Raw genomic sequence first — 15,899 nt, 5'->3', positions numbered from 1 at the left:
CAGGCATGAAAATCATTAGCTTATGCAAAGATAATTGATGAACATTCGCACCGATTCAGTGACCAATGGCTCGTTATATATATGAACTATTGTGATAATATAACTGGCTAAACGTCAAATAAATCTCCAGCCTGCATACGGGTTAAGTCATATCTTAATTCTACGTTGAATCTTGAAAAGGAAGGAAAAAAATAACACACCTTATATGGTGCAAAACACAATTATATGTAAAAACTAGACGATGATTTTCTTCTCTTTAGTATAGATTTTAGCAAGGCACGCAGTTCTTTTACAGTAATGCTCCATAATAACTCACAGATCAGCAGAGACCTTTCACTAAACAAGGCCAAGAACTAGATGTGAGGTATAGTCAGTTTCAGGCCAGGAAAAAAGAAAAATTATCAATAGATTCTGCCATTTTATGTGCAGCATTCTGTGATTAATTACAAAGAATCATTAGCACTCTATAAAGTGCATGTGAAAGAATGAAACCCCCAAGAAAATTTGGTAAATAATTCAAGTCAGTCGCCTTTCTGCCAATTGTATGGCATTATGCGAGCAGCATTCTGAGAGCTTATTGACACTGCAGCTTGATGAATTCATGCCCAACCAAAAATCATACAACTCACGGGCTGCTCAACCAAGATCTGTACTGTGATTCTTCATAAGAATCCAATCGAACCACATTATGTACCACACTCATAATGTGGTTCTGCAACTCTAATGTGACAAAGCAAAGTCTGCCGAAAGAAATTGGAGTGACTCTCCAAGTTCAACAGAAATTTCAAACACCCAGGGTTACCAGTGAGCCTCAAGAGTATTAACACCCTGATGCAGAGACATTATTCTGCAACTGGGGACATGGCACTGGAAGTACCTTATTGGCAAATCCAGTGACGAATTCACAATGCCATGATGCAGATGATGTCAACCCAATCAACGTAACATTTTTCATGCATATATCACTAAATGGTGAATTCTTGATTCCCAGCAAAACTGGGGCTTTTGTTGAATTCAAACTAACCACATTACTTATTCTTACACCTTTCACAATCGGTAATGCCTTTGGATCCCATTCTTCATCAGGGTGATCATTGGACCCTCTACTGAACCTAATTGGAATCTTGACTCTCTCCATTGTTATATTATTTATAGTGATATTTGCTATATATCCTCCTCTGCCTTCGTCAGTTTTTATTCTCACCCCTGCTGCTGAATCCCAGATATGTACAGCTTCAATCATTACATTAAATATCCCTCCAGACATCTCACTACCTATCCCAACCCCAGAGCAAGTTGGGGTTGTGCCTGAAACTCTCCTCACTATGATGTTTGAGCTAGGACGAGCCATTTTGATCCCATACTGATCCCACCCACTCTTCACTGCTACAAGATCATCCCCACTCTCAATGTAACAGTCTTCAACACAGACATTGGTGCTTGAGTCTGCAAAAAGGAAAGGCACAAGAAAATACAAATTGTTTTATCCTTTTCTCCCCTATCCTAACTTCAATTGAAGTGATTGGACAGAATACAAGGAAGTAAAAGTAGTATACCTGGGTCTACACCATCAGTGTTTGGTGCATTAAGGGGAGCCAAAATTGTCATGTCTTTAACCACAACATTACTGAAATAAATAGGAGCTAACATTAGTTGTACAACTTTAATATTCAACTTGAAGAAATTTATGACAAGGTACAAGAGAAGTGAACAAGCACATTGATAACCATCAGTTAAAGACATTATGCCCCACTTAAAACTTCTATGCTAGGCCCCTACGACCTGTAATAAATTTAACTTAAATGAAGACAGCTGGGACGATATTGAGATGCAGCAACAAATATTCAAGGACGTTAGAGAATAGCATGGTTATACACCCATGATAACAAACAAACATGGTAATAAATTTTCTGCAGCAAAACAAGGGGTTTACAGGGTAAGGAGTCTAATTAGTCTTATCTTATGTTCTCTTATTACAAAGGATATGAAGTTTCAGCCCATTTACATCAGCAATACTACTAAGATGGTTTCATAACATACTGTTTTATATTGACAAGGAACATTCTGATTAAAATTTATGCTAACTACTGTCTGCAGAAGACAACAGAAACTAGTAAGGTTAAAAAATGAGAAAGAAACCTGCAATAAACGGGATGAATGGTCCAAAAGGGAGAATTGCGGAAGGTAAGGTTGGAGATGAGAATGTTCTCAGAGTTCATTACTTCTACAAGGTGGCCTCTCGTGTAATCCAGTGTTCTATTCCACCATAATTCCCACCACATCTTCCCTTGACCATCAACTGTTCCATTGTTTCCTGCAACCCAAATTAACTAATAAATATTTGTGACCAAAGCTATAGGCCAAAAAGAAAATCCAAAATTTTTACAAAGGATATCATCAAAAGACTTTTTGCTTTTGTAGATTCAAACTGAGAAAAAAGGTCAAGAACATTGGGTTGCCACTGATTTTCAGCTTGCTACTGGAATTCTGAATATAAGATATAAATTACCGCAGATATTGGACGAACATAAACCGATGAGGGTCTTATGAACACTATATAGTTATCCCACTTGAAAAATATTTAATATATGTAGATTCTACATGATGTTTAAATTTAGCCAGTTTTGATTCAGATTGATTGTTTGGCTCCATAGTTTACTGTGGAAGGAAAAGTTCCGCTGGCCTAACACATAGCATGAGAAAAATACAATTAATTGTCCTTATCTAGTGAAGATGCTTACGTTCACCACCACAAAAGGCAGTGTATACAAACAAAACTCTTTGTTGACCATTTATATTAACTAACAAGGATGCCACAGGTTCCAGGTAGTTTCTGCTGATTCAACTCAAACAAATAATCCTGTCAATTTGAGATAAAGGATAGAGGCACTAGTTTGTTTTTAATTTTTTTTTATATGCAATGTGTCTTATGATGACACATAGCTTTCAGTTTTATTAACTCCAAGGAACATGGACAAATACAAGGAATCAAAATTTTGCAAACGAAAATATTACAGTTTATAATCCACTCTTAGATTCATGATCACGTATTTAGAATTAGCCCTTTTTTCCCCCATTTTTTCATTCTTCAGCCTCAATCAATGAAAGCACTCAAACAACTATCAACTTAAAGAATCACCTACATGTATGAATCAAGGGCAAGATAAAAAAGATGTGAAAATTCTGGGTACCTGTAATGACAACATTAGTAAGTCCATTTCCATGAATAAGGCTAATATGTCTTCCTCCTAATCTCTCTCTACCTCTTCCATAAGAAGGCAATGGCTCTATTATGGGCCATTCCTTGGGGTCCTATTATCCAAACACATAAAAATAAAGAACAAAATCTGGAAAAAAAAAAAAGAAGGGTACAATAATGCATTAAATTTTGTACTTAAAAAGATTAATCCCATCAAAATTCAATTTGCCAAATAGTCACTAACCAAAAAAAAAGGAGAAGATGATGAAAAAGAACAAACTCTGTAGTTAAAACAGAGTAAACTCAAAAATAACTAATTCATAAATCAAGTTAAGCACAAGAAATAATTCAATCTCCATATACAATAACATTCTAACCCCTAATCCAATATTCAGCAGGTCAAAGAAAAACTTCTGTAGCACAAATGCATTCCCAATTAGTTTCTTTGGTGCAAGTAAGAGGAACAAAGGCTACAAAATACAAATTATAGCATTGCGGGTCCCATAAATTGCACTTCCGCATCAGAATCTACCTACCAACCACTCTTTCTCTTTTCCACAAGAAAGTGCTACAACAAAAGGGGAGTCATAAGCATGATAACCAAGACAAACAAGAGAAATATTTCAATTTATGGTAAAGTTGATTTCTGCTTTTCCAACCCAAAATTCTCAACCAAAAAGCATTCTTAAATTCTTCCTTTTCATGTTCCAAAAACCATACCTACCATTCTGTCTCCGACAACACATCAGCTCCACCGCCGCCGCCGCCGCCGCCGCCGCTTAACTTTTTATAGATCGTGACAGAACTTAAGCTAGATATTCATATCATTTTAAAAACTAAAATTCATAAATAAGAAATCAACAGAGAACCACCAAATGTAATCAGCCAAAATATAAAATTTTCAATCAAAATCATCAAAACCCAGAATTTGGATTAGAAATAGATAAATAAAAATAATGATTAGAGTACCTGAGAGCCTAAAATAACCGCACCCTCTTCAAGAAACAAGGTGAAATTACTGGTAAGATTAAAGCTTCCAGTAAGCCAGCTACCCTTGGGGACATTCAGCTGGGACCCACCTTTATCTCCAAAACGTTGCATGTGGCCTATCGCTTTTCGAAACGTTTCCGTATTAGACGTTGTGCCATCACCAACCCCACCAAAATCCTCGATAGACATGACAACTCCTCTCTTGGGCAACAATTCTTCGAAGAATCCGACGCAGCTCCCGCTATCTCCGGAAACATCACTATCCGTTTCAGATAATCCGGACTTGAACCGAATCGGGTAAACGGTTCTGCTGGTGATTTGTAAAGATAAAAGCACTAGAACGATGATCAAGAGAAGAAACGTCGACCAAGACAATCTCCTCATGATTGCACCATTAAAGTTTTGCTTCTGAAAATCCATTGATGCATCGAATTCGAATTAAAAAAATTAACAATAAAGCGGGTACAGTTTCTTGTTGTGTAGAAGATATAACAGTGAAAGAGTAATTTGCTTGCGTGTTGGTTATGGAAGGTGGTGGCTGTGATTCCGTGTGCGGGAGCAAGAAACGAAGGTGCCAAATGCCAATACGGCTGTGACTGTGATGTTGTTTCTATAATATTGGCGTAGTATTTTAAATCTTGTTCTAGAAGGAGGTGGAGGGTGCAAAGCAACCGCTATTCACGGGTGGGAAATTTTATTCGCTTTGACGTTTTTTCTTTTCTTGGGTAGTGATGGCATGCGTATGATGTGCATCGAAAGGCTCTATGCATGTTCGACGCGTGGGAATCATGATTGTTGGTCATGATGGGCATAAACTCATTTGTTTTATGCTATGTTTAGAAGGTGAGAGAGGAAGTAAAATAAGGATATAAAATATCATTATTCATTTTTCTTTAAAATATATTAGATTAAAAAGATGTAAAATGAATTTATTTTACATTTTATTTGGATATTTTCGCCCAAATTAAATAAAAAATTTTGATATTTCCGAAATATTTTCGCCTTTTATTTTACATTGATCCGTGTTTTACATCCAAACAAAGCATTAAGGGTTTGGCAGTATCAATTAATCCTTGTACTTAGCCAAATAAATTTTTTGGCCTTCTAAAATTTATAATTAACCGATGATGTCCCTCAATTTATTAAACTTGTAACCATTATGACCTTGCGTGGTCATTCCCAGCAATTAAAAGCGCGTGGCTTCACGCTATATCTTTTTCTTTCTATTTCCTTCTAGTCGTCTTCTTCTTCTTCCTTTTCTTTTTTTTTTTTTTTTTTTTTGGGGCGACTTCTCTACTCTTCTTCTCTTTTAATTCTCTTCAAATTCAAATATTCTTATCCAAATTTAGAAATTATCACCTATTTGTACGTTTCCACTTCCATATCTTCAAAGTAATGGTTATCTATTGTCAATTTTGACAAATAGATTTCTTGTTTACATTTATCATCCATGGTGAAGGAGTTCCAAGATGTTTCTCCACTGCCTACTGCAAGAATTCACAAATTTAATGTGCCAAATATAGTTCTTCCTTCAGAATATGTATTAAAAAAATTTTACTTTCTTTCCGCTTCCGAATCTAAAATAAGTGTCTTTGTTTCTATTTCTTCATTTCTTATAAATGTATCAGTTTAATTTCTTTTTTTTTTTTTTTTTGCTTTATGGGTACTGCATTTCGAAGATGCATAGTGATCTTTGCTAAACTGTGTGTTGTTAGGATTGATTTTGGTGCTTTGGGTATTGCTTTCTAGTGTGTTTCTTATTGCATTCTAAGTGTTTGATTAAATACCTCTTAAAGTGTTTACATCTATTTACTCAACTATGGCTTCAAGCCCTTAGTTTTTCTTATTTCTTGACACTAGTTTTAATTAACTTGTAATTGTTGGTGCTCTTAAAGAAACAGTCATGGAGGAACGATAAGATGCAGAAGAGAGAAACAGAAAAAAACAGTGGTTGGGAGGGGGTTAAAGTGTTTCTTTGACACGTGGCTTTGTTTTATTGATTCACACTCTTTTTAAGCAATTGAAAACATGCACTTGATGGCTGGTAGTCATGGATATAATAATTACAAAATTGATAAGTTTGAGGATATGATTGGTCACTTGCGAAGTTTTGGAGTCCATTAAATTTTTTTTTTTTTAAGTATAAGGATTAATATATACATTTCATATATAATTTAACTTTTGGATTTCAATAAAAAAAATTTTTTAATAATCTTATATCACGTTAAATTTTAAAATCAACTTTGTGATCCCTCGATTTCTCTTTTTGTAAATCTTACATCATATTAAATTTTTAAAGTTTTGACTTTCATATACAAAATATTGATTTAATACGTGGTTGCCACAATTTTTGAAATAATAATTTTTATATTTTAATTATCTATTAAATATTTAATTGACCTAATTTTAAAAATTAAAGCACTCAATAGGTCAATCGAATTATTTAAATAGGTGCAATTTTATAAGTTGAAATGTTCAATAGATCAAAATGAAAATTGAGGGTGCCACAAGAGAAATACAGGGGTGAATTTATATATTGAACCGGGCTTAAAATAATCATTATATTTGTGATTGTGAAGGTTTTAATATTTTTATTTTGATATTTAAATGAAAAAAAATTGTAAAGTTGTAATTATATTTGAGTGAATTATTTTCCTGAAAAATTAAAATAGATCATTTTGCTTCTATAAATCATAATAGATGGAAATACGTATTCAATTTATCTCTTTTTTCTTTATTTATTTTTGTTTATTTTGTGTTGTTTTATATCTTTTCTCTCTAAAAAAACTCAAAACTTTCTTCTATTTTTTTTTATTTCTAAAACAATATTAAAACAGAGATAAAAATAAAAAAGAAAGATAATTGATCTAAATTGATTTAAGTATACACAAAGTAAAATATAGTTCATTTTGATTTTCTAATGAGAAATTCCCACTAAATAAATTTAATTATATCAAAATTATTAAGTTAGACATTTAATATAAAATATTAAGATACTATAAATTAAGAAACTAAGAAGTTCAAATACTAGAAATTTAATTAATCCATTAATTTATTGTGAAAACTCAATTCCAGGTATAATATTATATGTTGCATATGCACCATCTTTCCTTATTTCTTACATTTTTGGGATTGATTTATGTAAATACAAACTGTGGATCCATCATGAATCAAATTAATTAAAAATAATTGTTGAAACAAATGTATTTCCGACCATTCACTCAAAGAAAAATTAATAAAGTGAGAACAGTATTTAAAAATTATCTATTTTAATTGATTTGATACATATTTAATAAATAAATATGGATAAGTCTAATTTATATTTTTTATTTCTTAAAACTAAAAAAGGAATAGAAGAAAGGTGTCTTACCTGGCCGGTGTTGAATCCGTCAAAATTAATAATCTCACTACCAATCTAAAGAACTTGAAGAAAATGGCAAGTAAGGTCGAAATCCACAGAAACTAGAGAATAAAAATATTATTTTTAAAACCAGAAAATAAAAATGAATTATGAATGGGAGGATTGGAAAAATTATTGAATCTAGCAAAAATAGTAATTTAAAAATGGGAAATTCAATTGGAGAAACATTTCCGGCCAAGATCAATCTTGTACTAGTTCTTCATGTTGATCACTGAATTCAAATTGACTCATTAACATAATCAATAAATTGGTTATGGTTACCAAAAATGCTTTAAACAACCTAGTCTTTCCGTAGAAACAGAATAAACAAGACAACGCGCTTTGAATTAATCCCTTACCAATAACTAATTTTGACACGCGCCTAAAATTAAAATATATTGGTAGCATTAAGAATAAGAAAGACCCAATTCAATCTAATAAACAACATGTGTAGTCTATTCAAGAAGATTGTTTACCCCTTTAATATAACTTGAAAATCTGGCTCTAAACAAGCTATATTAATTGCTACAAATTGTTAACTCAATCAAACAATTACGGATTTGATTATATTAACTAGCACCTGTCACTCTAAATTAATCAAATAACTGGCCATTTACTTAATTAAATAGTACAACAATATCCATCTAAACCATTAATTGCAAGAGATAAACAAATATTGAAGAGTTAAATGAGTAAAAAGAAGAACAATTCTCACAACACTTCGGTAGAACTAGCACTTAATTAAACCTTAAGCTGGAATTGAAAGAATTCAGCCATGTATGGCCATTTCCAAGCTTACAAACTAAAGAAAAGAATTATTAACTCAAAACTCTGATATCCCAACTAATAGCCCATCTCTCCCTTTTATAGAAGAGAAGAGAAGACTATTTCAAAGGAAACTGAGAAAAATATATTTACAATCAAATCAAATCCAACAAAATAAAATTCCATGATCCTCTCTATTCTTCAAAACCTTTGAATAAATCTTCCAAAAAGAATCCAGCAGCTCCTCATCCTCTGACTTAGTGATTTTATGCCAAAAAGGCAAATAAATAGAGTCAAACTAATACCTGCATCTATTTAATCACATAGACCAACAAACCCATCAAAAATATCAAATTATATGACTAAAATAGTCACATTTTCATAGGTTATTCGGCACAAATAATAATGCCATCAAATTCCCCCACACTTAATATTTGCTTGTCCTCAAGGAAAAACTCAATCTACATAAAAGGAAATTCACCCAACTCTTCACAACTCTTATAAGAACATCTTTAGAAAAGCAACCTTAATTACAAAAGTAAAGCTGAGTTGAATATTCAAATCTGAAATCTATGGAGAATAAAGAATTGAATTCACATTCTTTCAAACATAATAGACCTGGCTTGAACTTTGTAATTTTAAACATGCAATTTAAATTCCATATCAATTAAACCATTGCTTAAAGAATTATTTGTTAAACAGCTTGGTCACAGAAAATCATTGCAATCACACACAAAACAAATAATGCTGAACTTTTATTTATTTATTTATTTTTTTTTTTTTTTTGTGCTTGAATATTTATCAATTGCCTGAGTGTGTCATCGTTGGTAACCCGCTTGCGGGTACTTGGAGTCACAAACTCAAGTGGCTACTAACACTACTCTTTGCCCAAACTCGGACAGCGGAGTACCTCGACTTCCTATGTTCTCCAACAGCATCCACGTCCATATTGCACTTCTTTACAGCCCAATAAGCTCGATATTCTAATTCCACCGGTAAATGGCATGGTTTCCCAAAAACCATTCGGTAAGGAGACATTCCTATAGGTGTTTTATAGGTTGTGCGATACGCCCACAGAGCATCATCTAAACACAAACTCCAATCCTTTCGATTTGGACTCACTGTTTTCTCCAGAATTGACTTAATTTCCCTATTCGATACTTTCGCTTGCCCGCTTGTCTGAGGATGGTAGGCAGTAGAAGTTCGATGAGTAACCCCATATTTCTTGAAGAGAGCTTCTATTGTCTTATTACAAAAATGTGTCCCTCGATCGCTAATGATAGCTCTTGGAGTTCCAAACCTGGCAAAAATATTAGACTTCACAAAATCCACCATAGTTTTAGCATTATTATTTCGACAAGCCTTAGCTTCTACCCACTTAGAAACATAATCAACAGCAAGCAATATGTAAGTGTAACCAAAAGAAGCAGGAAAAGGACCCATGAAGTCTATACCCCACACATTAAAAATTTCACAAATCAAAATAGGATTAAGGGGCATTTGATCTCTATGTCCTAAATTTCCAGTTCTTTGACAATTAGCACAAGCTTTACAAAAAATATATGAATCATGGAATTATGTTGGCCAATAAAATCCACATTCAAGAACCTTACGAGCTGTTCTCTTAGGTCCAAAATGACCACCACAAGCATAAGAATGACAAAATGTAAGAATGGACTCAACCTCATCATTAGTGACACACCTTCTAATTATTTGATCTGAACAATATTTCCACAAATAAGGGTCATCCCAAGCACAGTATTTGGCATCACTTTTAATTTTATCTTTTTCATGCTTAGTTAAATCATCAGGCAATGATCTAGTAACTAAGTAATTGACAATGTCAGCAAACCAAGGAGTACTATTACTTAAAGAAAAAAGATACTCATCTGGAAATGCATCATTTAAAGGTAGAGTTTCCTCTGTCAAAGGTACCCAGCTAAGATGGTCTGCCACCAAATTTTCAGACCCCCTCTTATGTCTAATTTCTACATTAAATTCTTGCAGTAACAAGATCCATCTTATTAGCCTAGGTTTAGCTTCTTTCTTCTTCAACAAATACCGCAGAGCTGCATGATCAGAAAACACAATAACCTTAGTGCAAAGCAAATAAGAACGGAATTTTTCTAAAGCAAATACAATAGCTAACAGTTCTTTTTCCGTTGTGGAGTAGTTGCTTTGAGCACTATCAAGTGTTCTTGAGGCATAATAAATAACATGAGGTTCCTTGCCAATTCTCTGCCCAAGAACAGCCCCTACAGCATGATTGCTAGCGTCACACATTATCTCGAATGGAAAATTCCAGTTTGGAGCTTGAACAATAGGGGCTGTGATCAACTTCTCTTTCAATATGTCAAATGCTTGCTTACAGGCTTCATCAAACTGAAAATCAGCATCCTTTTGCAAGAGTTTACATAAAGGTTGAGCAATATTTGAGAAGTTCTTGATAAATCGCCAATAAAAGCCTGTAAGTCCAAGAAAAGAGCGAACTTCCCGTACACTTACGGGGTAAGGTAAAGATTTTATAACATCGACTTTTGCCTTATCTACTTCTATACCCCTAGAAGAAACAATATGACCCAAAATAAGCCCTTGATCAACCATAAAATGACATTTTTCATAATTAAGAACAAGGTTAGATTCTAAGCATCTTCCCAAAATTTTTTCAAGATTTATTAAACATTCATCAAAAGAATTTCCATAAATAGTAAAATCGTCCATAAAAACTTCTATAATGTTCTCTACAAAATCAGAAAAGATACTTACCATACATCGTTGAAACGTTCCTGGGGCATTGCAAAGCCCAAACGACATTCGTCGGTAAGCAAAAGTTCCAAATGGACATGTGAATGTTGTCTTTTCTTGATCTTCGGGTGCAACTGGAATTTGATAAAATCATGAATATCCATCTACACAACAATAATGAGTTCTACCCGCTAACCTTTCAAGCATCTGGTCAATAAATGGCAGCGGAAAGTGGTCTTTCCTCGTTGCCTCATTTAGTTTCCTGTAATCTATATAAACACGCCATCCATTTTGAACTCGAGTAGGAACTAACTCACCATCGGGATTTTCTACCACAGTAATGCCTGTTTTCTTAGGTACTACATGAACGGGGCTTACCCACTTTCTATCTGAAATTGGATAAATCACACCAGAATCCAAAAGCTTTATGATTTCTTTCTTGACAACCTCCATCATAGGTGCGTTAAGACGCCTCAGTGCTTCTCTCCTTGGCCTGCTATCTTCTTCAAGCAAAATTTTATGCATGCATATGGATGGACTTATGCCTTTAATGTCAGCAATAGTCCACCCTATAGCATTCTTATACTTCATAAGAACCTGAATTAACTTCTCCTCCTCCTCCTTCTTGAGTTTATTTGAAATAATCACTGGAAGGGTTTCTTCTTCACCCAAAAACACATACTTCAATTGTTGAGGCAGCGGCTTAAGCTCCAATTTTGGTGGCTGCAAAACAGAAGGCAAAAGAGCATGGTGACATTTAGGTAAATTAATTATAGGTCCATCACTTACCTTAGGGTCTTGTGCTTTTAATGTAAGCACCACTTCATGCAATTCTTCTTCAATCACAAACTTTTCTTCAAGCTTTCCAAGGCTCTCTGAATTTAAGTCATTGCAAAGCACAACCTTAAGCTTATCTTCTTCATTCAAATGAAGTACTTTTTCAGTCAATGGTTCAATAACATCTATGCCACAAACAGAAGAAACATCATTGGGAAATTTCATGGCATCATAAACATTAAATTTAATCACCTCACCATCAAATTCCATACTTAATGTCCCCTCATACAAATTTATCTTAGTTCTAGCAGTACTAAGAAAGGGTCTTCCAAGCAGTAAATTACAGGAATTAGAAGATTTATCATCCTCCATATCAATAACATAAAAATCTGCTGGAAATATTAAGTTATTCACCTGAACTAACACATCTTCCAACACTCTCTTGGGGTAAACTATAGATCTATCGGCAAGAACAATAAGTATCCTAGTTTCTTTTAAAGGGCCAGCATTTAGTTGCAAATAAATAGAATAAGGCATTACATTTATTGATGCTCCTAAATCACACATAGCCCTATCAATCCCGAAATTACCAATTTGACAAGGTATGGCAAACATACCTTTGTCTTTGCATTTTTGGGCTAATTTTCTTTGAAGCACAGCAGAAACATTTTCTCCCACATCAATATACCCAGATAATTTCTTTTTATTAGTGCACAACTCTTTAAGAAACTTTGCGTACCTGGGTATTTTCTTGATAGCATCGAGTAGTGGAATATTGATTTCCACTTTCCAGAATATGTCAAGAATTTCTTTCTCTTCTTCTTCCCTCTTAGACTTGGCAAATCTTTGAGGAAAAGAGGGCTGAATCTTTAGAATTTCAGATTTCTCCAACTCCGCACCATCGGTTGGCTTGACCTTCTCTACTTCTTCCTCCAGTACCAAGTCACGTACACAATTTTTTGCTGTTGGAATTTCCAGCTCCTTGCCACTCTTCAAAGTAATTGCATTTGCATTCTGTTTCGGATTCAAAATAGTTTGAGAAGGTAACTTACCTTGAGACTCTAACTTACCCAATGAAGTGGCTAATTGGCTAACTTGGTTCTCCAAATTTTGGATGCTAGTTCGTGTCTCTTGCTGAAATTGCATAGTGTTAGTAGCAAGTGATTTAACAATGTCTTCAAGAGACATACCTGAACTAGAAGATCCATGATCAGGTGCTGGCTGCCTATTCTGAAATTTCGAAAAATTTGACGGCTTTGTTCCGTAGCTCAAATTTGGATGGTCTTGCCAGCCCGAATTATAGTATTTGAATACGGATCATATTTCCATTGAGGACCTGAAAAATTTCCCATTGCATTGGCTTGTTTTTGACTTTCATCTTGCAAAGTTGGACACATGTCTATAGGATATCCAGTATAGGCGCAAATTCCACAAGCTTTAACTTGCTGCCCTTTCCCTACAACTAAATTCTGAACCAAAGATGTTAAATCATTAATTTTATTTTCAAGAGAAGAAACACTTACCTCATTAATATTTCTCGAAGGTTCATGGCGAGACCCGAATTGTTGAGAATTTGCAGCCATCGTGGAAATCAATTCCCTTGCGGCTTGGGGAGTTTTATTATCGATTGCTCCACCACTTGCTGCATCTATCATTTGCCTCTCCATAGGTAATAAACCTTCATAAAAATACTGTATTAAGGCTTGATCTCAAAACCCATGTTGCGGACAGCTTGCGCACATTTTCTTAAATCTCTCCTAATACTCATATAGAGTTTCATTATTCTTTTGTCGACTCCCACAAATATCTCTTCTAATGTTGGCAGCCCTTGAAGCAGGAAAGAATTTATCTAAGAAAGTTCTTACCATTTCTGTCCATGACGTAATAGATCCGGATGGCAAATAAAATAACCACTCTTTGGCAGAATCGGCTAAAGAGAAAGGAAAAGCTCTTAATTTTATTTGTTGCTGAGAAATTCCATGGGGTTTCATGGTAGAGCATACAACATGAAATTCCTTTAAATGTTTGTGAGGATCTTCATCCAACAAACCTCTAAAAGTGGGCAATAATTGGATCAAACCTGATTTAAGCTCAAATGCAGCCTCCAAGGCTGGGTATGTGATGCAAAGAGGAGTTTGATTAATTGGAGGTGTTGCCAACTCCCTTAATGTTCTCTGATCAGCCATCTCCTCTTCTGGTTCAAACTCACCTGAACTTTCAGAAAGTTCAAGAACAACAGTCTCTTCTGGGTGTGAAGTAGTTGTAGGAACTTCAGGATCGATTGTTTGCTCTAGAGTTACTGTAGCAGCTGTAGACAATTGTTTCTTCTGCTTTGCCTCTTTTCTCAATCGTCTAGCAGTTTTCTCGATTTCAGAATCGTATTGGAGATCACCTGTACTATCTGATCTGGTCATAAAAAAAAACAATATAATTAATTAACTCTAGTCCCCAGCAACGACGCCAAAATTTGGCCGGTGTCGAATCCGCCAAAATTAATAATCTCACTACCAATCTAAAGAACTTGAAGAAAATGGTGAGTAGGTCGAAATCCACAGAGACTAGAGATTAAAAATATTATTTTTAAAACCAGAAAATAAAAATGAATTATGAATGGGAGGATTGGAAAAATTATTGAATCTAGCAAAAATAGTAATTTAAAAATGGAAAATTCAATTAGAGAAATATTTCCAGCCAAGGTCAATCTTGTACTAGTTCTTCGTGTTGATCACTGAATTCAAATTGACTCATTAACATAATCAATAAATTGGTTATGGTTACCAAAAATGCTTTAAAAAACCTAGTCTTTCCGTAGAAACAGAATAAACAAGACAACGCGCTTTGAATTAATCCCTTACCAATAACTAATTTTGACACGCGCCTAAAATTAAAATATATTGGTAGCATTAAGAATAAGAAAGACCCAATTCAATCTAATAAACAACATGTGTAGTCTATTCAAGAAGATTGTTTACCCCTTTAATATAACTTGAAAATCTAGCTCTAAACAAGCTATATTAATTGCTACAAATTGTTAACTCAATCAAACAATTATGGATTTGATTATATTAACTAGCACCTGTCACTCTAAATTAATCTAATAACTGATCATTTACTTAATTAAATAGTACAACAATATCCATCTAAACCATTAATTGCAAGAGATAAACAAATATTGAAGAGTTAAATGAGTAAAAAGAAGAACAATTCTCACAACACTTTGGTAGAACTAGCAGTTGATTAAACCTTAAGCTGGAATTGAAAGAATTCAGCCACGTATGGCCATTTCCAAGCTTACAAACTAAAGAAAAGAATTATTAACTCAAAACTCTGATATCCCAACTAATAGCCCATCTCTCCCTTTTATAAAAGAGAAGAGAAGACTATTTCAAAGGAAACTGAGAAAAATATATTTACAATCAAATCAAATCCAACAAAATAAAATCCCATGATCCTCTCTATTCTTCAAAACCTTTGAATAAATCTTCCAAAAAGAATCCAGTAGCTCCTCATCCTCTGACTTAGTGATTTTATCCCAAAAAGGCAAATAAATAGAGTCAAACTAATACCTGCATCTATTTAATCACATAGACCAACAAACCCATCAAAAATACCAAATTATATGACTAAAATAGTCACATTTTCATATGTTATTCAGCACAAATAATAAACCCATCATTACCATTCATGAATTTCTTTATTTTAATTTAAATTAATTAAATTGTTATTTTTTAACTTTAATCAATTAAGATTTCAAATAAATCAAGTTTTAGAAAATATTAATCGAGTTTTGTAATAAAAATTAAATGTTGGTCCTACTTAAAAAAATAAGACAAAATTAACTATTTATAATAAAGGATAGGGAAAATAATTATTTCGTCCCTCAGGTTTATCATAATTATTTAAGTAGTCCCTTACATTTTATATAATATATAACTTGTCCCTAACATTTAACTTCGTCTAATTAGAAGGTCCTTCCATCTAAATATAGGGTATTTTACCGTTAAAATCATATAAAAACCAAGA

The 15,899-nt window shown here is 33.7% G+C and overlaps 2 protein-coding genes and 1 non-coding gene across 3 annotated transcripts; 1 reads left to right on the top strand and 2 right to left on the bottom strand.

Annotated features, from left to right (window-relative positions):
- Positions 1-221: 221 nt before the first annotated feature.
- On the bottom strand, positions 222-4,947 carry LOC105629564 (Pectin lyase-like superfamily protein). Its single transcript, XM_012211176.4, has 5 exons — positions 4,169-4,947; positions 3,192-3,312; positions 2,140-2,314; positions 1,557-1,627; positions 222-1,446 (listed from the first exon to the last, which is right to left on the bottom strand). Exons 1-5 carry the CDS (start codon positions 4,607-4,609, stop codon positions 821-823), a joined length of 1,434 nt encoding a protein of 477 aa, XP_012066566.1. The 5' UTR covers positions 4,610-4,947; the 3' UTR covers positions 222-820.
- A 4,259-nt stretch (positions 4,948-9,206) lies between these two features.
- Positions 9,207-13,543, bottom strand: LOC110010541 (uncharacterized). The gene is made up of 5 exons (XM_089719259.1): positions 13,400-13,543; positions 13,191-13,345; positions 11,296-13,101; positions 9,968-10,914; positions 9,207-9,802 (listed from the first exon to the last, which is right to left on the bottom strand). The coding sequence occupies exons 1-5, from the start codon at positions 13,541-13,543 to the stop codon at positions 9,207-9,209; spliced, it is 3,648 nt and encodes a 1,215-aa protein (XP_089575385.1).
- A 46-nt stretch (positions 13,544-13,589) lies between these two features.
- LOC119370042 (small nucleolar RNA R71) lies at positions 13,590-13,696 on the top strand. The gene has a single exon (XR_005177621.1). It is a non-coding gene; the product is annotated as a small nucleolar RNA R71 (small nucleolar RNA).
- Positions 13,697-15,899: the final 2,203 nt, after the last annotated feature.

The sequence above is a fragment of the Jatropha curcas genome, chromosome 3, assembly GCF_041381405.1.
Source record: "Jatropha curcas cultivar XTBG-Jc1 chromosome 3, XTBG_Jcur_1.0, whole genome shotgun sequence".
NCBI classification, from domain to species: Eukaryota; Viridiplantae; Streptophyta; class Magnoliopsida; order Malpighiales; family Euphorbiaceae; genus Jatropha; species Jatropha curcas.
Note: the sequence above shows the minus strand (reverse complement) of the source record. Positions and strands in the feature narration are given on the sequence as shown.

Excerpts from the sequence above, each read along its gene's own strand:
- LOC110010541 (XM_089719259.1), bottom strand. The coding sequence starts at position 13,543 with ATGGAGAGGCAAATGATAGATGCAGCAAGTGGTGGAGCAATCGATAAT. Across the intron at positions 13,346-13,399 it reads CTTCGAGAAATATTAATGAG|AATTTAGTTGTAGGGAAAGG; the intron begins GTAAGTGTTTCT and ends TCTTTGGTTCAG. Across the intron at positions 9,803-9,967 it reads TGGACCTAAGAGAACAGCTC|ACTTCATGGGTCCTTTTCCT; the intron begins GTAAGGTTCTTG and ends TGTGGGGTATAG.
- LOC105629564 (XM_012211176.4), bottom strand. The coding sequence starts at position 4,609 with ATGGATTTTCAGAAGCAAAACTTTAATGGTGCAATCATGAGGAGATTG. Across the intron at positions 2,315-3,191 it reads TACTAATGTTGTCATTACAG|GAAACAATGGAACAGTTGAT; the intron begins GTACCCAGAATT and ends TTTGGGTTGCAG. Across the intron at positions 1,628-2,139 it reads ATTCATCCCGTTTATTGCAG|TAATGTTGTGGTTAAAGACA; the intron begins GTTTCTTTCTCA and ends TATTTATTTCAG.